Source organism: Ranitomeya imitator, chromosome 10, assembly GCF_032444005.1.
Source record: "Ranitomeya imitator isolate aRanImi1 chromosome 10, aRanImi1.pri, whole genome shotgun sequence".
NCBI classification, from domain to species: Eukaryota; Metazoa; Chordata; class Amphibia; order Anura; family Dendrobatidae; genus Ranitomeya; species Ranitomeya imitator.
In genome coordinates this window covers 91,785,713-91,811,796 of record NC_091291.1, presented here as the reverse complement: position 1 = coordinate 91,811,796, position 26,084 = coordinate 91,785,713, and the positions used below count along the sequence as shown (strand labels likewise).

The 26,084-nt window shown below is 45.2% G+C and overlaps 1 protein-coding gene across 1 annotated transcript in view; it reads left to right on the top strand.

Moving 5' to 3' along the window:
• Positions 1-15,981, top strand: part of LOC138651133 (zinc finger protein 287-like) — an 86,158-nt gene extending 70,177 nt beyond the window's left edge. The window contains exon 10 of the mRNA XM_069741148.1: positions 14,774-15,981. Within this exon, the coding sequence (XP_069597249.1) occupies positions 14,774-15,552 (779 nt within the window). The 3' untranslated portion in view covers positions 15,553-15,981. The remainder of the gene's footprint in view (positions 1-14,773) is intronic.
• Positions 15,982-26,084: the final 10,103 nt, after the last annotated feature.

The following is a 26,084-nucleotide window of genomic DNA, read 5'->3' as shown; positions in this document are numbered from 1 at the left end:
CAGATTGATCTCATGATCGACTATATCCTTAAGAATAGCTGCACGAAGGGGGCGATTTCAGAAATATATGGGTTTCTACTTTTTTCTTTCCTGGAAAAATATCCCATCCGAGCCAAAGGGAAATGGGAAGCTGAATTGGGAATAATTGACAATGATAGATGGGAGTCGGTCCTAGAATATGTGCCCAAGATATCAATGAGTGAACCAGGCAGGCTATCACAGTTATTCGTAATCCATAGGGCCTATAGAACCCCTGACAGGTTGTTCAAGGCTGGGCTTAGGCAGAACTCGGACTGCCCTCGGTGCTCACAATCCCAGGCGGGGATATTGCATATGATGTGGCAGTGCCCTAGACTGTCCTCCTTCTGGATAGTTGTTTTAAATCGTATTGAACTGGTGTATGGATGTTCTGTCCCTAGGGTTCCACTGACTTGCATATTGGGATATGTGGAGGAAATTGTTACGGACAACATGTTTAAAATAGCTATTGCACAATTGTTATTCATTGCTAGGAAATTGATCGCCAAATTTTGGATTAGAGAGGAACCTCCAACAAGAAGAGACTTTCTTAAGCAAGCGGAGCATATACTTACTTTGGAGAAAAGTATCTACACCAAAAGGAATAAGCTGGACATCTTCCACAAGCTGTGGCAACCGTGGATGGACTTGAATTAGGATGATAAATGAGAATATAGGGAACCTAGTATTCAATGGAAATATAACGGATGTTTATTCAAATGGTTGTATGATGATGGGAAGTGGGGTGGCTCTGGCTGAGGTCTCGGGTTGGGCAGGGTGGGGGAGCTCTGGGTCGGGGGGGAAAAAGTTATCTGTAAATGTTTAATGAAACATTGCCATGAGAAATATTCTGATTGTTTATTCTTTGCGGATAATAAAAATCTATCTGATAAAAAAAAGTATGTAGCAGTGCAGACACAGTGGGCTAATACTGCATAAAGTATATGAGAACATGTTGCGAGGAACCTGATTGTTTTTTTTTTTTTTCTTTTTGAATGGGCCACACAGGGATAGTTAGGTTAATGCGTTGATGTGGTAGGCCAATCTAAACAAATGAGTTTTTAGGGCGCGCTTAAAACTGTGGGGATTGGGGATTAATCGTATTAACCTAGGTAGTGCATTCCAAAGAATCGGCGCAGCACGTGTAAAGTCTTGGAGATGGGAATGGGAGGTTCTGATTATTGAGGATGCTAACCTGAGGTCATTAGCGGAGCGGAGGGCACGGGTAGGGTGGTAGGCTGAGACCAGAGAGGAGATGTAGGGTGGTGCTGAGCCATGGAGAGCTTTGTGGATGAGGGTAATAGTTTTGTACTGGATTCTTGAGTGGATGGGTAACCAGTGTAATGACTGGCACAAGGTAGAGGCATCGGTGTAACGGTTGGTGAGGAATATGATCCTGGCTGCAGTATTCAGGACAGATTGGAGCGGGGAAAGTTTTGTAAGAGGGAGGCCGATTAGTAAAGAGTTACAATAGTCCAGACGAGAATGAATAAGTGAAACAGTAAGAGTTTTTGCAGAGTCAAAAGTAAGAAAAGGGCGAATTCTAGAAATGTTTTTGAGATGCTGATAAGAAGAGCGAGCCAGTGATCGGATGTGGGGGGTGAATGAAAGCTCGGAATCAAGGATGACCCCAAGGCAGCTGGCATGTTGCTTGGGAGTAATGGTGGAACCACACACGGAGATGGCAATGTCAGGCAAAGGTAGGTTAGTAGAGGGAGAGAACACGAGGAGTTCAGTTTTTGACAGGTTCAGTTTCAGATAGAGGGAGGACATGATGTTAGAGACAGCGGTAAGACAATCACTGGTGTTTCCTAAAAAGGCAGGCTTGATATCAGGAGCAGAAGTGTATAATTGGGTGTCATCAGCATAGAGATGGTACTGGAAACCAAATCTACTGATTGTTTGTCCAATAGGGGCAGTATACAAAGAGAAAAGGAGGGGGCCTAGGACTGATCCTTGAGGAACCCCAACAGTAAGGGGAAGGTGAGAGGAGGAGGAACCAGCAAAAGATAGTGAAGGATCGGTCAGAGAGATAGGAGGAGAACCAGGAGAGAACGGTGTCCTTGAGGCCGATGGAGCGGAGCATAGTGAGGAGGAGCTGATGATCCATAGTGTCGAATGCTGCGGAGAGATCCAAGAGAATTCGCATGGAGTAGTGACCATTAGATTTAGCTGTTAGTAGGTCATTAGAGACTTTAGTGAGGGCAGTTTCAGTATAGTGTAAAGAGCGGAAACCAGATTGAAGAGGGTCTAGAAGAGAGTTATCTGAGAGATAGCGGGTAAGACGGGAGTGGACCAGGCGCTCGAGGAGTTTAGAGATGAAAGAAAGATTAGAGACAGGTCTATAATTAGCGGCACAGTTTTGATCGAGGGATGGTTTTTTAAGTAATGGATGTATGATGGCATGCTTAAATGATGATGGAAAAATACCGGAAGTGAGAGAAAGGTTGAATATTTTTGTTAGGTGAGAGGTGACAGCCGGGGAAAGGGACTGGAGGAGATGTGGCAGAATGGGGTCACTGGTGCAAGTGGTTGGGTGAGAAACTGGAAACTGATTCTCAGGGAGATCTATGTCCCACCAATAGATCTTTACAGTTAAAACACCTTTTTCTTATATAAAAATTACCTCTGGAATAAGACATCAGTTTGCAGATATCAAGGTGTCATTTTCAACTTTCTCTGACTTGTGTGCCTATAGAGCTGGCTTGATCCTACTGACATGCCCTTTAATCGTACTGAGCTTGCTAATCATGTTTACTGCTCACTGAACAAAACTCAAAGTGCATTGGTGGAATTGCATTTTTTTGCAGCATTTCCCTCCACTTGGACTTTTTGTCTTTCCGTTTTTCAGTACATTATGTGGTAAAGTGAATGGTGGCACTTGAAACTACAGTAAAGCAGACAGCTGGGGGCTGGTATTCTCATGCTGGCATGGGGCCATAAATATTGACCCCCCCCCCCCCAGCCTAAAAATAGCAGCCTGCGGCCACCTAGAAAAGGCATATCTATTAGATGCGCCAATTCTGGCCCTTTGCCCCGCTCTTCCCACTTGCCCTGTAGCGGGGGCAAGTGGGGTTCATATTTGTGGGGTTGATGTCACCTTTGTATTGTCTGGTGACATCTAGCCTACAGATTTGTTATGGAGAGGCGTCTATAAGACAACTATCCATTACAAATCAAATAGTTGTATAGTAAATATACACACAGCCAGGATATTTTTTTATTTTAAATAAAAAAAAATACACTTTTACTTAAAAATAACAAACACAGTTATACGCACCTAACGCCCATTATTCTGAAGCCATGGTCTCCTATAAAAAATAAATAAATAAAAAACAACCAAATCCCTCGCCTGTCCGTCATTCTGCCCCACGCCGTAATCCACTTTTGGGTGACTAGCGATGACGTCATCGAGGTTACTGCCGGTCACTGAGGCTGCGTACCCAGTCGGGCCCTTGAACTACGGTGACCTCGGTGAGATCACAGCTAGCACAGTGAGCATGAGTCTCACGATGCAACGCTGAGCCTCACGATGCAACGCTGAGCTCAGAGAGTTCACCAGGAGGTATGAAAAATTTCTGCTGGTGAACTTACCGCTGCACTGTGAGATTTATTTTTTTCCTACCATTTTATTGTTTATTTAAAATGTTTACGTAAAATGAAGGTCGTTATTCAAAACTACAATTCGTCCTACAAAAATGTATGCCATCATGGTCATGCCAATAATAAAAAATAAGAAGAAGTTATGGATCAGGTAATAAATGAAGGTAAAAAAAAAAAACATTGCCGGTTATGAAGTGATTAAAAAAAAAAGCCTCCATGTGCTGTACAAAACGATCAAACCAGCTCTCCATGGCTACACCATACCTCCTAATAGTAAGGGTTCTTACTCAATACGTATGATTCTTAACTTGTAGCATAAAGTGCAATTGTATAATGTAAGAAAATGTATGAATATAATGCAGCTACTAGCATACTGATAAGGAGAATAATGTGAGTTCCAATAAAGTGCCACATGTGGCTGCCTTGGGTAAGGTAGTGTGGCTCCAGTGTCTTAATTGGCCACGTATCAATGATTGAAAAACATCACCTGTATGATGGAGGCATGGACATAGCATTACTTTATTACAAACACATATGTTCAGCATGAATTACTCTCTGAATAAAGCAATTGGCAGCAAATGTGACATCTATATACCTTCATGTTAGCGCCTCCATGGGTGTAAAAATGTCAAATTAGAGTATGAGTTTAAAGGAAATTTTTGTGTCCAGAAATGCTACATACCTGCAGAAATGTCATTAAGCTGAAGTTAAATGGCATCAGTCATGCCTGCCTGCCTACTGGAGCAGCGGCTACAGGGAGAATATGGTCTTCTATCCTCCCAGCGGCTGCTCACGTCCTTTCATTGGGGCAGCGCAGGGAGCAGTTATGGTAACTATTCACTTCCCGGCAGATTCATTGACAGCCAGCTCATCAGTTTTTGTCAGTCAAGTTCTGGAGAGTGATTACTGCCGGGCTAATATTATAGTGAGCTGTGATTGTAACCGCTCCCTGCCCCACCTGATGACTTCAGAGCGACATGGGTGACTACAGAGAGGATATAAGATCATTTTCTCCTTGTAACTGCTGCACCAGTAAAGCAGCCAGGTAGGATTTAAATGTTATTTAACTACTACTATCTCTCACTTCCTCCTTCGGCCTCACTCAGTGGTCTTCTGCAGCCACTCACAAAGATGGTCACACACTGGACCTTATCTTCACCCGCCTCTGGTCCCTTTCTAATCTCTCTAACTCACCTCTTCCTGACCACAATCTACTCATATTCTCTTCCCTCTCCACTCCTTGTCTACAATCCCCACCTCACAAACTTGCACATCCTCGCAGAAATCTTAAACACCTTGATCTACACTCTCTCTGAATCCCTCCTCCCTCTCACAGACATAAGTTCCCTACACAGTGCGGATGACACTGCCGCTCTGTATAACACCACAATAGCTGCAGCTTTGGAATCTCTTGTCCCTCTCACACATACCAAAGCTTGCAAAATCAACAGACAGCCCTGGTACACCAGCCTGACCAAAGAACTGAGGCGAACTTCCAGGGCTGCTGAGCGGAGATGGAAAAGATCCCACTCCAACGAGCAATTTATCGCATTCAAATAGTCCCTCACTACTTTCAAGACCACACTCGCCACAGCAAAACAAACCTACTTCTCATCTCTCATATCCTTCCTGTCTCACAACCCTGAACAGTTATTCAACACCTTTAATTCTCTCCTTCGTCCCCCAGCGTCCTCCCTCCCCACTCATCTCAGCTGAAGACTTTGCCTCATTTTTCAAGCAGAAGATTGAGAACATCAGAGACAGTTTTAGTCGACAACCCCCAGAGCCCTTCCTCCCATCTACCCAGCCCTCCACCTCCAAAACCAACTTCTCCACCATTACAGAAGATTGACTCTCCACTCTACTCTCAAGATTGCATCTCACCACCTGTGCACTTGACCCGATCCCTTCCCACTTCATCCCAAACCTCGCCACAGTCTTCATCCCAACCCTAACCCATCTCTTCAACCTATCACTGACAACTGGTGTTTTCCCCTCCAGCTTTAAACATGCCTCAATCACACCTATCCTCAAAAAGCCCTGTCTTGACCCATCCTCTGTATCTAGCTATCGCCCTATATCACTTCTCCCCTATGCCTCAAAACTACTGGAACAACACGTCCATCTTGAACTGTCCTCCCATCTATCTTCCTTCCCCCTCTTCGACCGCTTACAATCAGGCTTCCGGTCACACCACTCCACTGAAACTGCCCTAGCTAAGGTCACCAATGACCTATTAACCGCCAAGAGCAAGCGACACCACTCTATCCTCCTCCTCCTGGACCTGTCCTCTGCCTTTGACACAGTGGACCATTCCCTGTTGCTGCAGACCTTCTCATCCCTTGGCATCACAGACTTGGCCCCATCCTGGATCTCGTCATACCTGACAGACCGGACGTTCAGCGTCTCCCACTCACACACCACCTCCTCACCTTGCCCCCTATCTGTCGGAGTCCCGCAAGGTTCAGTTCTAGGGCTCCTGCTCTTCTCCATTTACACTTTTGGCCTGGGACAGCTCATAGAATCTCACAGTTTTCAGTATCATCTCTATGCTGACGACACGCAGATCTACATCTCTGGACCAGATATCACCACCCTACTAACCAGAATCCCTCAATGTCTATCCGCTATTTCATCCTTCTTCTCTGCTAGATTTCTAAAACTTAACATGGACAAAACAGAATTCATCATCTTTCCCCCATCTTACGAGACCCCCAACGAACCAATCCATTACAGTAAACGGCTGCCCACTCTCCCCAGTCCCACAAGCTCGCTATCTCGGGGTAATCCTTGACACTGATCTCTCCTTCAAACCACATATCCAAGCCCTTTCCACTTCCTGCCGCCTTCAGCTCAAAAATATTTCATGGATCCATACATTCCTAAACCAAGAATCTGCAAAAACCCTAGTCCATGCCCTCATCATCTCCCGCCTCGACTACTGTAGCCTCCTGCTCTGTGGCCTCCCCTCTAACACTCTCGCACCCCTCCAATCTATTCTAAACTCAGCTGCCCGACTAATCCATCTGTTCCCCCTGCTATTCCCCGGCCTCCCCCCTCTGTCAATCCCTTCACTGGCTCCTCATTACCCAGAGACTCAAGTACAAAACCCTAACCATGACATACAAAGCCATCCACAACCTGTCTCCTCCATACATGTGTGACCTAGTCTCCCGGTACTTTCCTGCACGCAACCTGCGATCCTCACAAGATCTCCTTCTCTACTCCCCTCTAATCTCCTCTTCCCACAATCACATACAAGACTTCTCCCGTGCATCCCCCCTACTCTGGAACTCTCTACCACAACATATCAGACTCTCACCTACCATCGAAACCTTCAAAAAGAACCTGAAGACCCACCTCTTCCGACAAGCCTGCAACCTGCAGTAACCACCGATCGACCCAAGCACTGCACGACCAGCTCTACCCTCACCTATTGTATCCTCACCCATCCCTTGTAGATTGTGAGCCCTCGCTTGCAGGGTCCTCTCTCCTCCTGTACCAGTTGTGACTTGTATTGTTCAAGATTATTGTACTTATTTTTATTATGTATACCCCTCCTCACATGTAAAGCGCCATGGAATAAATGGCGCTTTAATAATAAATAATAATAACTACTAACTTATCATGTCTGCAGGTAATTAGCATTTCCCAACATGACCAGTTTCCTTTTATTATTATTATTATTATTATTATTATTATTATAGCTCATTAATATACAGCAGTAATTCAAAATATGTTTAACCCCTTCACTAAATTGCTTTTCTTTTATGCCCAATATTGGGTCCCTCTCTTTGATGCCGGTTATTAGTGATGAGCGAATATACTCATTACTCGAGATTTCCCGAGCACGCTCGGGGGTCCTCCGAGTATTTGTAAGTACTCGGAGATTTAGTTTTCTTTGCAGCAGCTGAATGACTTACATCTGTTAGCCAGCTTGATTACATGTGGGAATTCCCTAGCAACCAGGCAATCCCCACATGTACTTATGCTGGCTAGTAGCTGTAAATCATTCAGCTGCGGCAATGAAAACTAAATCTCCGAGCACTTACAAATACTCGGAGGTCACCCGAGCGTGCTCGGGAAATCTCGAATAACGAGTATATTCGCTCAGCACTACCGGTTATGTTACTCAGCCATTATTTTCCTCTAACAGCAGCAAATAGAGCTGAGCTCCACTCGCTGCTAACTTTTTAAATACCTGGGTTTATCTCTGACACCATCATTTTCAGTACATGGGTGAGGGGGTCTGCTGTTTTATACGCCCATGGAATCATGGGAGGTTGATATGGCAGCCACGGAACCACTGATAGCCCCTGTGCCTGCCATTACAGTGCCACGTAGAAGATCAGTGGCTGAGCTTCAGAGGAGACCATTACTTTTGCAATATACAGGTCCTTCTCAAAAAATTAGCATATAGTGTTAAATTTCATTATTTACCATAATGTAATGATTACAATTAAACTTTCATATATTATAGATTCATTATCCACCAACTGAAATTTGTCAGGTCTTTTATTGTTTTAATACTGATGATTTTGGCATACAACTCCTGATAACCCAAAAAACCTGTCTCAATAAATTAGCATATTTCACCCATCCAATCAAATAAAAGTGTTTTTTAATAACAAACAAAAAAAACATCAAATAATAATGTTCAGTTATGCACTCAATACTTGGTCGGGAATCCTTTGGCAGAAATGACTGCTTCAATGCGGCGTGGCATGGAGGCAATCAGCCTGTGACACTGCTGAGATGTTATGGAGGCCCAGGATGCTTCAATAGCGGCCTTAAGCTCATCCAGAGTGTTGGGTCTTGCGTCTCTCAACTTTCTCTTCACAATATCCCACAGATTCTCTATGGGGTTCAGGTCAGGAGAGTTGGCAGGCCAATTGAGCAAAGTAATACCATGGTCAGTAAACCATTTACCAGTGGTTTTGGCACTGTGAGCAGGTGCCAGGTCGTGCTGAAAAATGAAATCTTCATCTCCATAAAGCATTTCAGCCGATGGAAGCATGAAGTGCTCCAAAATCTCCTGATAGCTAGCTGCATTGACCCTGCCCTTGATGAAACACAGTGGACCAACACCAGCAGCTGACATGGCACCCCACACCATCACTGACTGTGGGTACTTGACACTGGACTTCAGGCATTTTGGCATTTCCTTCTCCCCAGTCTTCCTCCAGACTCTGGCACCTTGATTTCCGAATGACATGCAAAATTTGCTTTCATCAGAAAAAAGTACTTGGGACCACTTGGCAACAGTCCAGTGCTGCTTCTCTGTAGCCCAGGTCAGGCGCCTCTGCCGCTGTTTATGGTTCAAAAGTGGCTTTACCTGGGGAATGCGGCACCTGTAGCCCATTTCCTGCACACGCCTGTGCACGGTGGCTCTGGATGTTTCCACACCAGACTCAGTCCACTGCTTCCTCAGGTTCCCCAAGGTCTGGAATCGGTCCTTCTCCACAATCTTCCTCAGGGTCCGGTCTCCTCTTCTCGTTGTACAGCGTTTTCTGCCACATTGTTTCTTTCCAACAGACTTACCATTGAGGTGCCTTGATACAGCACTCAGGGAACAGCCTATTTGTTAAGAAATTTCTTTCTGGGTCTTACCCTCTTGCTTGAGGGTGTCAATGATGGCCTTCTTGACATCTGTCAGGTCGCTAGTCTTACCCATGATGGGGGTTTTGAGTAATGAACCAGGCAGGGAGTTTATAAAAGCCTCAGGTATCTTTTGCATGTGTTTAGAATTAATTAGTTAATTCAGAACATTAGGGTAATAGGTCGTTTAGAGAACCTTTTCTTGATATGCTAATTTATTGAGACAGGTTTTTTGGGTTATCAGGAGTTGTATGCCAAAATCATCAGTATTAAAACAATAAAAGACCTGACAAATTTCAGTTGGTGGATAATGAATCTATAATATATGAAAGTTTAATTGTAATCATTACATTATGGTAAATAATGAAATTTAACACTATATGCTAATTTTTTGAGAAGGACCTGTAAAGCGTATTGTGGCATTTCAGTATATAGTATAAGCAATCAAATGATCTCAATTTACAGTCCCCTAAGAGGACTAAAAGATACAGTAAAAATACATATATAAACGTTGATATCACAGTCAGCAATAGTATGGTCAGTATAGCCCACTAATCAATACTCACAGGAGAAATAGGCCAATTAGCCAGGAGAGATTCCATTGACCAAAATATAACTTTTAATATAATAACTAAAACTGGATATATCAAGTGATAACAAACAAAAAATACTATGTGATAAAGTGCTTGTGCTAAGGTTACCAGTGCGCGGTAAAAAATGGTTTGGTCTCACCACTTTTAGTTGAACTTGTTCTCCGCATGTCACAGGCACGCAGGAGCATAAAGAGTAAGTATAAGGAGGGGGATTCTCCTAAAATCCCCTGTATTGCTCTTGCTCTTACAAGGGCAGTCCCCAAGTAAGGCTGCTGAGATATACCCACCAGCATGTGTTGTATCTCCTGTGGTGCAGTGACCCATGTTACAGCCAGGGAGCGCTGTGTGTGCACTTCAGAATGTACTTGGAGGCATAATTATGATGGCAAATTAGGGACTGGCATTGTTGTAAATGGCCGGTATGTGTCGCAGAAGTGCTCTGCGCTGTAAGCCCAAAATTATATGATTGTGCTGGGACTTAAAGTTCCACAAGTCTTTGCTGTGTTTACTTATAAGGGAGGGTTTATCAAGGCTAGTTTGAAGAGCTGGACGGTTCAAACTAGCCACACATACACCTCCCACCTATGGGAGTGGTTACAGCTACATAATGTGACCAGGGTGTGGGTCACATGATTGAGAGTGTATGGACCTGGAAGGTTCAGAGTGTGAGTCCTGGAATAGCCTGTGTGTTGGAATGTCCTGGGATGGACTGGATTCCTGAAAGCACCTGCTGAGTGTGAGAGTCCTGGAATGGTCAGTGTGTTGGATTGTCCTGGAGTCCTGGAAGCACCTGGTGAGACCATGGGCTGATGGCCTGTCTGTTGGAAGTGCCTGGGACTGGACTTCCTGAAAAGCGTTTGGTGAGGCCGCATCTACATAGCCTGTGATGGCTACTGTGTTGGGGAAGCTACAGTTCCTACTGCGGGTCTGGACTATCTGAGATGCCCTGGTCACAAGGACAGTGACCCCAGTGAGGCAGCTTTCCCCTGGGAACCAGCACTGAGAGTCAGTGTGTGGAGCCTTAGCTCCTGTAAGGGTACCGTCACACACTGCCATTTCGATCGCTACGACGGTACGATTTGTGACGTTCCAACGATATCGTTACGATATCGCTGTGTCTGACACGCAGCAGCGATCAGGGATCCTGCTGAGAATCGTACGTCGTAGCAGATCGTTTAGAACTTTCTTTCGTCGCTGGATCTCCCGCTGGCATCGCTAGATCGGTGTGTGTTTCAAAAACCTGACCTGCACATCCAAACATAGACTAAGTGTGAACAGGTGCTGAACCTAGAGTCGCCAACTCGTATATAGTTAAATAAGGCAGCACACTGCAGCGCTAGAACATACAAACTTGAAATACGAAATTTGAACTGCATTACTGCACTAGAAATATGAAAAATGAGAGCGTTTAGCGCATAAAAATGGCCAATTTTATGTGTACCTGGTAGCCACTTTACGGCATCGCTCTTATACCAGGTCCTACGCTTGCCTTACCTCGCTGAGAATAAACGTCTCCATCTGAATGGGTACATGTGAAACCTCTTCCTAGACTAAAATTCTCTCTCTCTATGGAGGGGTATTGGACCTGCTGTAATTAAAACACCTGTGGCTAGAAGGCGGAGTGCACGATCAGAAGGCTAGAGAATACATTTCAAAAACCTGACCTGCACATCCAAACATAGACTAAGTGTGAACAGGTGCTGAACCTAGTCGCCAACTCGTATATAGTTAAATAAATAAGGCAGCAGACTGCAGCGCTAAAACATACAAACTTGAAATACGAAATTCAGATGGAGACGTTTATTCTCAGCGAGGTAAGGCAAGCGTAGGACCTGATATAAGAGAGATGCCGTAAAGTGGCTACCAGGTACACATAAAATTGGCCATTTTTATGCGCTAAACGCTCTCATTTTTCATATTTCTAGTGCAGTAATGCAGTTCAAATTTCGTATTTCAAGTTTGTATGTTCTAGCGCTGCAGTGTGCTGCCTTATTTATTTAACTATATACGAGTTGGCGACTCTAGGTTCAGCACCTGTTCACACTTAGTCTATGTTTGGATGTGCAGGTCAGGTTTTTGAAATGTATTCTCTAGCCTTCTGATCGTGCACTCCGCCTTCTAGCCACAGGTGTTTTAATTACAGCAGGTCCAATACCCCTCCATAGAGAGAGAGAATTTTAGTCTAGGAAGAGGTTTCACATGTACCCATTCAGATGGAGACGTTTATTCTCAGCGAGGTAAGGCAAGCGTAGGACCTGGAATAAGAGAGATGCCGTAAAGTGGCTACCAGGTACACATAAAATTGGCCATTTTTATGCGCTAAACGCTCTCATTTTTCATATTTCTAGTGCAGTAATGCAGTTCAAATTTCGTATTTCAAGTTTGTATGTTCTAGCGCTGCAGCATGCTGCCTTATTTATTTAACTAGATCGGTGTGTGTGACACCGATCTAGCGATGCGATCTAGCGATGCGTTCGCTTGTAACCAGGGTAACCATCGGGTTACTAAGCGCAGGGCCGCGCTTAGTAACCCGATGTTTACCCTGGTTACAAGCGTAAAACTAAAAAAAAAACAAACAGCACATACTTACATTCTGGTGTCCGTCAGGTCCCTTGCCGTCTGCTTCCCGCACTCAGTGACTGCCGGCCGTAAAGTGAAAGCAGAGCACAGCGGTGACGTCACCGCTGTGCTGTACTTTCACTTTACGGCCGGCAGTCAGTGAGTGCGGGAAGCAGACGGCAAGGGACCTGACGGACACCGGAATGTAAGTATGTGCTGTTTGTTTTTTTTTACGCTGGTAACCAGGGTAAACATCGGGTTACTAAGCGCGGTCCTGCGCTTAGTAACCCGATGTTTACCCTGGTTACCCGGGGACCTCGGCATCGTTGGTCGCTGGAGAGCTGTCTGTGTGACAGCTCCCCAGCGACCACATTACGATTTACCTACGATCACGGCCAGGTCATATCGCTGGTCGTGATCGTAGGTAAATCGTATAGTGTGACGGTACCCTAAGGTAACTTCAGATAACGGGGTTACGGGCAGAGACGTATCTGCCATTGGAACAGGCTGTTGGTGGTTAATGTGTTCCGTTGATATATATAATTATTATTATTTATTTATATAGCACCATTTATTCTTTGGTGCCGTACATGAGAAAAGGGTTCACATACAGGGTTATAGCTATTAACAGAAAATAAATTTACAATGACAGACTGGTACAGAGGGGAGAGGACCCTGTCCTTGCGGACTTACATTCTACGGTTCTACAGTTCTAATGAACTGTAATGAGCTGTTTGTGATGCGGTTTGACGTTTAATAAACTGTTTATGTGGAGTAACCATGCCTGAGTGCTTTAATCCCGTGCCAAGCGAGTGTCCCCCAACCCACTCGGGTAGCGCCATCACCACACTCGCTACGCATTTCCTCCCCCGTATGGGGGGATTCATCAGGGGAGTAGAAAGTGTCTGGGAAGCTATGAATTCCTGCAATAGCTGGTAACCCATATGTCAGATCTGACTGGTCACGTCAAAACCCACTAGAGTAAAGAATGGTACAACTGAAAGTGATGAGACCAAACCATTTTTTACCGAGCACTGGTAACCTTAGCACAAGCACTTTATCACTTTGTGTTTTTTTTTTATCATCACTTAAGTTATCCAGTTTTAGTTATTATATTAAAAGTTATGTTTTAATCAATGGAATGTATAAAAGTTCTAATCGCCAACATTTTTCCCTTAAAAATAAATAATAATAAGAAAAATACATGGAATTGCCGTGCCTCCAAAAAAAGTCAGATCTATTAAAATAAATAATTAACCTGATCAATAAACACTGTAAATAAAATAATGTAGATGTCAGAATTATGGTTCTTTGCTGCAACACTGCTAAAAAAGGCAGAAAGCTATCAAGGCGTATGTACCCAGCTGCTATCACTAAAAATGGTAGCTCACCGTGCACAAAAACAAGCCTTACACAGCTTTATTAAGCGAAAATTGACAATGTTAAATGTCTCAGAAAATGGTGACACAAGCGAACTTTGTTTTGTTTTTGTTTTTTTAAGAATTTCCCCCAAAAAAATTTTTCACCACATTAAAAAACAAAATAGCAAATATATGCAAATTTGGTATCACCATTATCAAACTAACCTGAAGAATAATACTGCCAGGTCATTTTACTGCAGAAAGTGAGGTGGGTGGAGGGATTTCCCAATTTTGCCGCTTTGTGGATTTTTCCCCCCATTTTCTAGTACATTGAATTGTATTTTGAACCGTGTTAACAGAACACCTCGTCCCACAAACAAGCACTTGTATGGGCGTGTAGATGGAACAAAAAAAAGGTTATGATGGCTCTTAAAAGACAGAGAGGAAAAAAAAAACAAAAGTGCAAAAATGGAAAGTCTTTGGGTTTTGAATGGGATTCATTCCTACAACCTTTCAGCTATACTTTGATATCCATACAAGATCTTAAAGGCATATTTTCAAAATGCATGATGGTATATTACTAGAATATGTAAGTACGCTGTTTTCAATGGAGTTCTGGTATGAGAGTCCCTTTCCCATCCAGTGAATTAGGGGGCTAAGTTCTCTAACTAGAGGCATCACAGTTCGCTTTAGGCCTCCTCAATCTAAGGACTGGTGGTGTCCCTTAAATCTATCCATGAATTATGGCATATCCTAGCTATACTGCATTATCTAATGTAATGGGAAAACTGCTTTGAGTGTGATAGTAGTTTATTGAATTACTTGTTTAAAACTTTGATTAAAATAAAAAAAATTGGGGGGTTGATGGTATTAGTGGCGCCATATTTCTGACTCATCATTATTAGTCATTTGCCTAGATTTTTATTATCTAATTATTCATGAAAAACAATCCAAATTCCAAAGAGAAGACTTCTACGCATTGTATTTTTATTATCACAGTCTAAAATACTGTAATTTTGTTCTCTTTCTTCCCAAAATAAGATGATGAATTGATTATCGAGAGCCAACGCAGCACTGAAAAATTTAACCTAAGAAATATTCCTTCAAAAAACAAAGTGAAAATCCAGTACAACATGAAAACCAGTGGATACTGCCAAAGATTAGTCCGGTGGCCGGTGAGTCAGAAAGAAGACCTTACGCAGAGACATTACAGGCCAGGTATTTCCAGGGAGCTTGAGAGGACCTTCAACTGCACTGAATGTGGAAAGAGATTTTTAAGAGTAAGCGATCTGAGGCTTCATCAAGGAACCCACAAAATGAAAATGAAACAGTACGACGGCTCAATGGTTCAGTTCCGACCCCAGCAGAGAGTTGAATCCAGTCTAAAACTTCCTGTGGATGACAAGTTTCCTCATTCCATCTCCATCAAAAATGTATCTGTAGCAAAGTCTTTAACGTGCGTCGTGTATGGAAAGAATGTCCTCCCCGGCGCACCGATCATGCAGTCACATAAGACGTTTGCGAGGGAGAGACGATTTGTGTGTCGGTTTTGCGGAAAGCGGTTCCAGAATAACAGTAATCTTATCGGGCATGAGAGAATACACACGGGGGAGAAGCCTTTTGAATGCCCAGAGTGTGGCAAGAGCTTCAGCCAGAAGGCAAATCTTACTACTCACCAGAGGCTGCACACCGGAGAGCGGCCCTTTGTATGCATCACCTGCGGTAAAGGTTTTGCGCAAAAGATAAACCTTTTAACACATGAGCAAACCCATTCGAAAAAGAGAAAGAAGATAGATGGCAAGCTGGTCCTAATAAACTAATCCAATATCTCACATCAGGTTCTCGTTGACGAAAGATCGGCCGGGATAACCGTAAAGTGCCTGGGAATCACTTATTCCTGTTCACTAAGTCTACTTATTTTTAAATGCACACTACACAGTTTTCGTTGTCGACTCGCAGGCTGATTTTACTGTTTAATCTAGTTTGTTTGGACTAGTATTTTTTTGACAGGTGCTACTCCAAGAAGATAAGATACATACAAAAGAAAGTACCTCAAAACATGAGAAGTATTTTAGAGATTTCTAGAATATGAATCATTTGCTCCAATGTTTTTTCTAGCCTTATGTTCTAAGAAAATATATATAAATGTTGTAACTAATTTGTATATAACAGTTGAGTTATATAGAGCTCAGTGTCAGGGCTGGAAATCTTGACCATTTCTTCACTAGTAATTTTTCAGGGGTTAAAGCAAAAAAAAAAAAAGACTTTCTGTATATATACAACAGTATATTCTCCTCCTCCAACCTCACCCTCCAAACTACAAAACCTCAATGATACATTCTTTTCTTTTGTTTTTTTTTGTTTTCCAATATGGTCATTGTGTTGTTTGATCATAGGGAGAAAAGAAGATTGCCTCTATTTTTAAAAACAAATGACTGCAAACTTCTAGATTTGGTCGGGGAAATGTTTTTGTTCTGTTATTTATTACATAGTATATCTTGGGGTGCACAATGCTCCATCAGGTCTTTTGGTAACAGGTTTGACCTTATACACTAAACATCCTGCTAAACGGTATTCTGTAACCTCCAGGCATAAGTTATCGTACAGTAGTGCTCCTGATCTGTGCTTCTATGTAGGCAATGTTGGAAGATGTTCCGTAAACCTCCATGTTTTAATGGTGTGGTTTATTTATTTTTTTTTTTTTTTGTGGGGGTTATTTTTGTCCGTTAAGACTAGAATAATTTCCTGGATTGAAGACCATGAAATGTTTGAATCTGCTTTTTCTTTCTTTTTTTTTTCCCTTCTTTTGATGGGGGGGGGGGGGGGGGGGGGAATGGAGTGAATTTCTTTAATTAACTTTATACTACTGTGTCCTGGTTGTTATAATTGTTGAGGATTTTAATTTGCTCTGCCTTTTTTGGCTCTTTAAATTATTCAGCTTTCCTTGTAACGTGGACTATATATTTAACAAGTCAAATTCAGTTTTCACTAATTAAAGGGTTTTTGTTGGGAATATACTCCTCTACAGTTATCGACAGGTTTTGAGACTGACACAAATTTTGGTCGGCACACAGTTTTCTGCTTTAGTTGTTTTTAGCTCTTTTACTCAAATGTTTCTCTGGTTACTAGAGTACAACTATCCGCAATTATGTAAAGACTCAATATTTACAGATGTCCCTGATTTTTCAAGACTTTTGCCCTTCGCCCTGACAGCAGGATATTAGCTTCTAGGCCAAGTCCTGATAACCCATTCCTGTGTGATCAGTGCTTGGAGCTTATCACAATTTCTGTGTTTTGTTTGCCCTCCAGCTTATCGAGCACTGACCACAGGTTCTCATTGGGATTGAGATCTGGGGAATTTCCTGGCCTTGGACCCAAAATATCAATGTGCTGTCAAAAAAGACAATTTTGCCTCGTGACATGGTCTCAAACATGGTGGAAAAAAGCATTGTTCATCACCAAATTGCTCTTTATGGTTGGAAGTTGCTCTTGGAGGATGATTAGATCCCATGTTTTATTCATGGCAGTGTTCTTAAGCAAAATTGTTAGGGAGCCCCCTCCATGGGCAAGAAGCCCGCACACAAAACCGGTCTCAGAATGCTTTACTATTGGCAGTCACAGGATTCATGGTAGCGCTCACCATTCCTTCTGCGGACAGTCATGCTTCCAGATGTTCCAAACAGTCGGACGGGGCGTCATCAGAGAAAATAACTTGAATCCAGTTCTCTTGAGTCCAATTCCTGTACTTTCTGGAGAATGTCTGTCTGCCCTTAATGGTTTTTCTTGGAGAGAAGTTACGTTGCCCTTTTTTCTTTCTCGCTTCATTGGGGAACACAGGTAACCATGGGTGTATGCTGCTGTCACTAGGAGGCTGACACTATGCAAATAAAGAAGAAGTAACTCCTCCCCGGCAGTATACACCCTCCAACAGGCACCAGGCAACTCCGTTTTTGCTTAGTGTCTGTAGGAGGCGGACCTGGATCTAACCCCAGATCCGCATTTCTTTTACAGGGATTTGTTGTTTGTTATTAATCATTTCCTCTTTCTTTTTCAGATATTTTCTTCAGGGTAACAGGGTGCAGTTTTCTCACCCTGTTTTCCCCACTTGAGCGGCCGAGAGAGCAGTGTGGTATCACCCACATCGCACCCTCTCGGACCCGCTGGGCAGGACTTCGTCCCCTGTCACCCATTCGGGTGTTCAGGGTGACCACCTTCTCGGTGGCCGGTCCTGCCCGTTTCCCCTCCTCATCCCTCTCCTCGGAGTGGGCTGAGAGGAAGTCGGCGGTCACTTCCAGTGACCCTCTCCCCGCAGTCTTCTGTGCCGGAGTTCGTGGCGCGGGAAGGAGGACTTCTTCCAGGACCCTCTACTCCACCGGGGATCCTGATGTTTCCTCATCTTCAGGTAGGGGATCTTCAATCAACAAACCCCCCTCCCCCCTCCACCACCTGCCCAGCAGTGATCGCCTCTTACCAGACCTCCTTTCTGATAAGGGGACCAAGTAGGGAGAGGGCCGCATTCTCAGCGCTGGGGCGCGCTATCGCCGCAGGAATGGGAACAGAAACGCTAGCATCTTTTTCCCCCTCTTTATTCAAACTTGCAGGCGCCCGCCCGCCATTTCTCCTCTGTCTCCCGGTCTTTTTCCTTTCTTTTTGGCGCCTGAGCGCCCTCTTGTGGCGGCCGGCGGTATTGCGGCCGGGACGTTCAGCTTCTCTCTGTTTATCCCGGCTTTTTCTTTCTTTTTGGCGCTTGAGCGCCCTCTTGTGGCGACCGACGGTATTGCGGCCGCCACGTTCTCAGCATCTTAGGGGGCGTTCCTTTCTATTCCCCTGGTGTCTGTGCACGCCCACGGCGTCGCACTGTCCCCGCGCTCTTTTCTCCTGCTTCCTGCTCCCTGTCAGCGTCTGCTCACCGTGTGGGACACAGGATTTTCTCTGGGAACACAGGCACCTGCGGCTACCGTTGTTGCTGTCCATCAGCAGGCTCAGAGCTACTAGTACTCCACCTGGCAGTATTTCTCCATGGACAAGGTAATATCCACCTATGTCCGACCCCACCCCGGCCTTTGCCCCCTCGGCCATCCATTACGCCTGCGCTCACTGTAAGAAAAAGTGGACCTCAGGTCAGCCTTCACCCTTCTGCCTGTCCTGCGTTCCTCCCAACATGTCCGTCCCTCAGGAAGCTCCCAGGTCCTAGGATGAGTGCACCCCCCCTCCCCCGGAGTGGGCTGTTGCAATGTCTCAATCAGTGTCTGACCTGACTAAGGTGTCTCAGTCCCTGGTCCAGGCACTTGAACGTATCCCGCTTCTCTCTAATGCCACCAGTGCCACGAACGCCTCACACGGCGATTCGCTCGCACCTGTCCTAGACCCTCACAGAGGCAGACCGGACAAAAGAGACAGAAAACGGACCTTATCTAGATCCTCGTCCAGTTCCCTGGACAGGATTCCCCTATCTGCCCGTTCCCCCTCCTCGCAGGCGGTCATCGGGTCTGACCTTTCCTCCCAGTCAGAATCTGACTCGGATGCAGATCAGACTTCCGGAACACAGGAGATGGTTGATAGCCTTATTTCGGCTATCATTCAGACGCTTGATCTTAAGGAGGATGAAGCGAGCTCTCAGGACGTCTCCACTGCGTTTAAATGTCCCTCTAGGTTTTTTCCTAATCACAAGGAGTTTGACAACACTACCTCTACACACTGAGAAAACCCTGGCAAGCGTTTCCCTGGCAGGAAACGGCTTGACATATTATACCCTTTTCACTCCGACCTTGTCTCCAAATGGTCCGAGTCTCCTAGGGTCGACCCACCTGTGTCCAGGCTATCCGCTCAGACAGTTCTGTCTATCCCGGACGCGGCTTCCCTTAAGGACCCCACGGACAGACAGCTCGAGGCACTAGCAAAATCGGCATTTGAGGCTTCCGGAGCTTCTCTTTGCCCTAGTTTCGCCTCGTCATGGGTAGCCAAGGCTGTATCAGCCTGGGCCAAGACCCTGCGCAGGGGCATTTTAGCTTCTGCTCCTGCTGAGGAACTGTCCGAATTAGCGGATCAGATTTCACTGGCAGGAAAATACCTCATGAATGCCTCCCTTGATGCAGCGGCCTGCTCTACCAGGGCTAACGGCAATATTGTCGCCATTCGCCGGATTCTTTGGCTAAAGGCATGGAACGCTGACCCCGCTTCTAAGAAATCGCTCACTGGTCTACCTTTCCAGGGTCCCAGACTCTTCGGCACACAACTAGATCAAATTATTTTGGACACTACGGGTGGTAAGAGTACCTCCTTACTCCAGTCCAAGCCGAAACGTCCCTTCAATAGGAGGGGCCCTCAGTCCTTTCGTCCCTTTCGGTCCTTTGCCTCTTCAGGAAATCCCACCCAGGACCATTCCTCGTCACAAGGGGACAGAAGAAAACCTTCTTTCAGGCCGCCTTGGAGAGCCAAGAGCCACCCCGAAAAACAATCGGGATCTCGGGGCCACAGGTTTTCTAATAAATGACGGGTCGCCCCCACCTGGAACTCCTTCCAGGGTGGGAGGCCGCCTTCTTCTGTTCTCAGAAGTTTGGCTTTCAGTAGTCGACAACGCCTGGGTCAGGGAGATCGTCACGTCAGGCTACAAAATAGAATTTTCTTCGCCCCCAGGAAGCAGTTTCATGCTCTTTCGTCCTCCCATACAGCCCTCTCATCTCCAAAGGCTTCTCCAGGCTGTCGAGTCACTCCTCATCTCAGGAGTCATAGTACCTGTGCCTCCTTGCGAACAATTTTCGGGTTTTTACTCAAACCTTTTTGTGGTTCCAAAAAAGGACGGCTCTACTTCCGATTTTGGATCTCAAGCGATTGAACCGCCATCTTCGGATTCGGCACTTCAAAATGGAATCTCTGCGCTCAGTCATCGCGTCCATGGAGCCGGGAGCGTTTCTGTGCTCAGTGGACATTCGGGATGCGTACCTTCACGTTCCGATTTGCGTACAGCATCAGAGGTTCCTCCGGTTCACGATCCACGAGCATCATTACCAGTTCACGGCCCTCCCTTTCGGGCTGGCGTCTGCTCCCAGGGTCTTCACGAAGGTCATGGCAGCTGTCATGGCCATTCTGCGCTCAAAGGGGATCCTGGTAATCCCATACCTCGACGACCTCTTGATCAAGGGCTCGTCTCATCGGGATTGCAGCCAGAGCCTCCAGCTTACTCTGGACTCGCTAGTTCGCCTCGGCTGGTTAATCAACTACCAGAAGTCTTCCTTGATTCCAACCCAGCGTCTGGGGTTCCTGGGCATGGAATTCGACACCTCTCAGGCTCAGGTCTTCCTCCCCAAGGGGAAGTTCCTTTCTCTTCGTCAGGGTGTCAGAGCACTAAAGGGCCCGAATCCTCAGTCTCTCCGCCTCGCTATGAGGGTTCTGGGGAAAATGGTCGCTTCTATCGAGGCGGTCCCCTATGCCCAGTTCCACTCTCGTCCCCTCCAGCTGGCCCTTCTATCTGCCTGGGACAGGAATCCGTTTTCCCTGGACCGTCCCTTTTGCCTCTCTTACAAGGTGAGGCAGTCCCTCTCTTGGTGGACGCTGTCCACCTCCATTCTGCGCGGGAGGTCATTCCTCCCTCCCCACTGGCAGGTGATTACCACTGACGCCAGTCTTCAGAGTTGGGGAGCGGTCTTTCTCCACCTCACAGCCCAGGGCCGCTGGACGGCTCAGGAGGCGCGCCTCCCTATCAACCTCTTGGAAATCAGAGCCATCTTCCTAGCCCTCATCCGCTGGGAGCCCCTCCTCTCTGGAAAGCCGGTCCGCATGCAGTCGGACAACGCCACGGCCGTGGCATACATAAACCACCAGGGAGGGACTCGCAGCAGTCAAGTCATGATGGAAGTGGCAAAAATTCTCAGATGGGCGGAGGATCACATCCCCTCTATGTCAGCCATCCACATTCCGGGGGTGGACAATTGGGAGGCCGACTTTCTAAGTCGCCAGGGCATCGTTGCGGGCGAGTGGTCTCTTCTTCCCTCAATCTTCAGCCAGATTTGCCAGCGGTGGGGCGTTCCAGACGTAGACTTGATGGCCTCCCGGGCAAACCACAAGGTTCCCCAGTACGTCTCCAGATCTCGGGATCCGAGGGCCGTCGGATGCGACGCTCTCGTGATCTCATGGGCCCAGTTCCGGATGCCCTATCTGTTCCCGCCTCTCCCCTTGTTCCCAAGGGTAGTAAAAAAGATCAAGACAGAAGGAGTCCCCGTACTCTTGGTAGCGCCAGATTGGCCTCGCAGGGCCTGGTACGCGGAACTGGTGAACATGCTATCGGACGTTCCGTGGAGGCTTCCAAATATTCTGGACCTTCTTTCACAGGGGCCCCTCTCCCACCCGAATTCTCAGTCTCTGAATTTAACGGTTGAGGCCGCGGTCCTGAAGAACGTGGGTTTTTCGCATAGCGTCATCCAGACTATGATAAGGGCGAGGAAACAGACTTCCTCGCGTATTTACCACAGATGTTGGAAGGCCTTTTTTCAGTGGTGCCAGGACAACAATCTGTTTCCTATGACCTTTTCCCTTCCTTCCCTTCTCAGCTTCCTTCAAACGGGCCTAGATTCGGGTCTTTCCCTTAGCACCTTGAAGGGTCAGTTTTCCGCTCTATCCATTCTTTTTCAAAGAGACCTAGCTTCCCTACCTCAGGTGAGGACCTTCATCCAGGGGGTTGCTCATATAGCTCCCCCTTACTGTTCTCCTGTCAAGCCTTGGGATCTCAATCTCGTCTTAGACGCCCTCCAGCGGGCGCCCTTTAAACCGCTTCAGGACGTTTCCTTCTCGCTTCTATCCTGGAAGGTAGCCTTTTTGGTCGCCATCACCTTCATCAGAAGGGTGTCCGAACTGGCGGCATTATCCTGTCGTTCTCCCTTTCTAGTCCTGCATCAGGACAAGGTGGTTCTTCGTCCGGTTCCTTCCTTCTTACCGAAGGTAGTCTCATCCTTTCACATCAATGAGGACATTGTCCTCCCTTCCTTTTGCATTCCCCGGTTCATCCCTTGGAGAAATCGCTTCACAAGTTGGATGTGGTCAGGGCTATCAGGATTTACCTTGCCAGAACTGCCTCTTTTCGTCAGGCCGATCCTCTGTTCGTCATCTCGGATGGGCGTCGAAAGCGACTTCCCGCCTCCAAGTCCACGATTGCTCGTTGGATCCGTTCGGCGGTTCTGGAGGCATACCGTGCCCAGGACAAACAGCCTCCTTCGGGGCTGAGGGCTCACTCTACCCGGGCAGTGGGAGCTTCCTGGGCAGTTCGCCACCAAGCTTCGGCCTCGCAGGTTTGCAAGGCCGCTACGTGGTCATCCTTGCACACCTTTGTTAAATTCTACGGGGTGCATACTCAGGCTTCCGCGGACGCGAGCCTGGGTATGAGGATACTGCAGGCGGCGGTTTCTCACAGGCCGACCTAACTCCTCTTTTTCTGCAGAATATCCCGCCCTAGGGACTGCTTTTGGACGTCCCATGGTTACCTGTGTCCCCCAATGAAGCGAGAAAGAAAGAGGGATTTTTGGTTCTTACCGTAAAATCGCTTTCTTGGAGCCTTCATTGGGGGACACAGCACCCTCCCTTGAAGTTGTACCGTGTTGGCTGTGCCATTGTTGTGGGTTGGTACATAGGTTGACTTTTTATATTACCTGTTCCTACTACTGCTTTTGCACCAACTGAGTTGCCTAGTGCCTGTCGGAGGGTGTATAATGCCGGGGAGGAGTTACTTCTTCTTTATTTGCATAGTGTCAGCCTCCTAGTGACATAAGCATACACCCATGGTTACCTGTGTCCCCCAATGAAGGATCCAAGAAAGAGATTTTATGGTAAGAACCAAAAATCCCTCTTTTTGACACCAGCCTCCAAAAAAAACTTCACTTTGGTGTGCATGGAAATGCACCGATACCAGCCTGCTGCCATGCCTGAGCAATCCCGTAGTCGAATCCTCTTTAGTAGACATTGCTGGACTTTCAGGTGTCCTGAAACCTTCTTTACAGCAGTTGAAAGTCTCTATTAATAGTTCTTTATAATCTGATAAATTATTGATATAGGTATAATCTTAGAAGCCTAAAAAAAAATCGTTTTGATGCCATGCTATGATGACTGCACAGAAACAGAAACAATGGTTAATAGAAGAAGACATTTTTTTTCAAGCACCAGCCCTGTCTTAAAGCAACCAGTCTGCTCCTATCACTTTGTCATGCTGATTGAATTATATTGACTGACGATCAATGAAATGTTTTAACTGGGCCATTTTGTGGCAGGGCTGAAATATAGTAGATGTGTGGATTTTGTGGTTACATTTCATGGCATGGAATGCCTTTTGCAATTTTTTTTTACAAATCATCTGATCACTGTTCCTAACAATCTAGAGTTAATGTTTAATTTCCACTATAAAAACTGAAGCCGCAAACGTTATGAAAACCAAAATTGTGTCAGCCATGACTGTGTTAGTAATCCATCCCTCCGAATCAAACAGATCAGAAGAAAAAGTGGTTGCAGTGCTCCAGTGAGTATGTATTCAGAGACTGTAGCTTGTCGGTATACGTATTCTTAGTACTCCAGGTCAGTCCCATTTACTTGAACAGGAATGAGTTTCATTATCGGACACAGTGACATTTGCGAACTTGATACTCTTCCTATGTAATACTTATTGGAGCAAAGCAATTGCTGGAGTCCTGAGGACCCTGCATTCGACTGATCAATGGGCCTCCGTGGGATCAATCCTGCAGGAATCACATATGAATGGGCCATCCTATTGATAGACCATTAGTTTAGATTTTCTGAAAATCCTTTCAATGTGCAGGACTTGGGTGCCAACTTATTGAAATCAAGGATTGTTATGCAAGTTCCTTTTATAGTTTGGATTTTCTACTTCCGTGTTGCTTCACGTGCTGGATAATTCAGGAGATAACTATTGGCATTTGTTGACCTACTGTCTCCTCTGGCAATTTGCAGAGAGTGAGGAAAAGTGTAATTTAATTTCTGTAGTACCCGTCCTCATTAGGGGGTTTTCTTTCAACACAAGCCATAACAAGGGGAAATGAGTACCCCCCTCCCAAACAGTACATTGTAAGTGCGTATCCATAGGAAGGCTAGCCTTGAATACCAACATGGTTTCCTCAGATGGCAATGAATTCATGCAATGACTGTAGCTGTTTCTACCAATGGCAACAAACGTTTTTTTTTTTTAAAACGGGTCTTAGATTTCGATTGGTCAAACCTGATCCCTTTAGCACCATGTATATATTGTTTTCGGAAGTGTTTTCCACGCATTGATTTCTCCAGAGATCAAGGAACCCAGTTTCATATATTCATTGTAGTTACGGCTCTATGACCTAGAAAATTATGCACAGATCATATTTGAATCAATAGACTGTGTAATTATACAGCGTTTCAAGACCTCGATAGTGAGATCCTTTTATGTAGCCGCTTAGGCTAATATGTGAGGGACCTGACAAGAGAAACTATCCTTAAGATTCTCTATTAGCGTATTTAGTAATGCAGTTTCAAAACAACGCAACCCCTTTATGGACCTTCTTATTAATAAACATAGCACGACAAGATGGGCACTCAACATGGTCTTGATTCTTTCACTTTTCTTTTGAGTTCATGGGATTCTCTGCTTTATGCTCCTTGTGATGACAACTTTAATATAAATGTTATATAAGTTATTTTTCAAATTTTCTTTTCTACTCTAGTGTGTTAAAAGTTACTCATGTTTGCACAAAAGACTCTACGTTTGTATCCGGATCCTAAGGGACACGTGTGTTCAACCATCACACGTGATCGTACTGACGTGGTTTCTGTTGCTCTATGCAGTCTTAAATCCACAGTGGTTTGTTATCTAGAAACCTCTTGATTCAACAGAATAACTGTTTCAAAGCTGCTCTACCGCCATAACTGTTTGTTGTTCTAGGTAATCACAGATTTTCTGAATTGATCAAGTTTAAGGGAGAAGCGTCCTTGGTCCATTACTCATCAGGCTGTAGAGGTTAGGGATAGAAGCTTTTTTTTATAAGTAGTGTAGGCTGCACGTCTTCTTAAAAGTAAAAAAAAAAAAAAAAACACAGTAAAATAAAATATATATATATAAAAATAAAGCTTTACATGCAAAAAGTGATTGCAGCGACAATGAGTTGTGTGAGTCATGTAGATAGATCGTGGTGGCTGCACTGTCGTGAAAACTACACTGAGTTTTAATTTGACCTTATGTTACTGTTTGTTTTTTTTAACTCAAATAGATTTTTATTAAGAATAATATCACATTGTTCATGTTACAATAATATTTTCATTTCAGATTTTAACAGTAACAAACCCCATCAACCCCAACTTAACCCCCCCTTCCCCCCATCCCAATAAG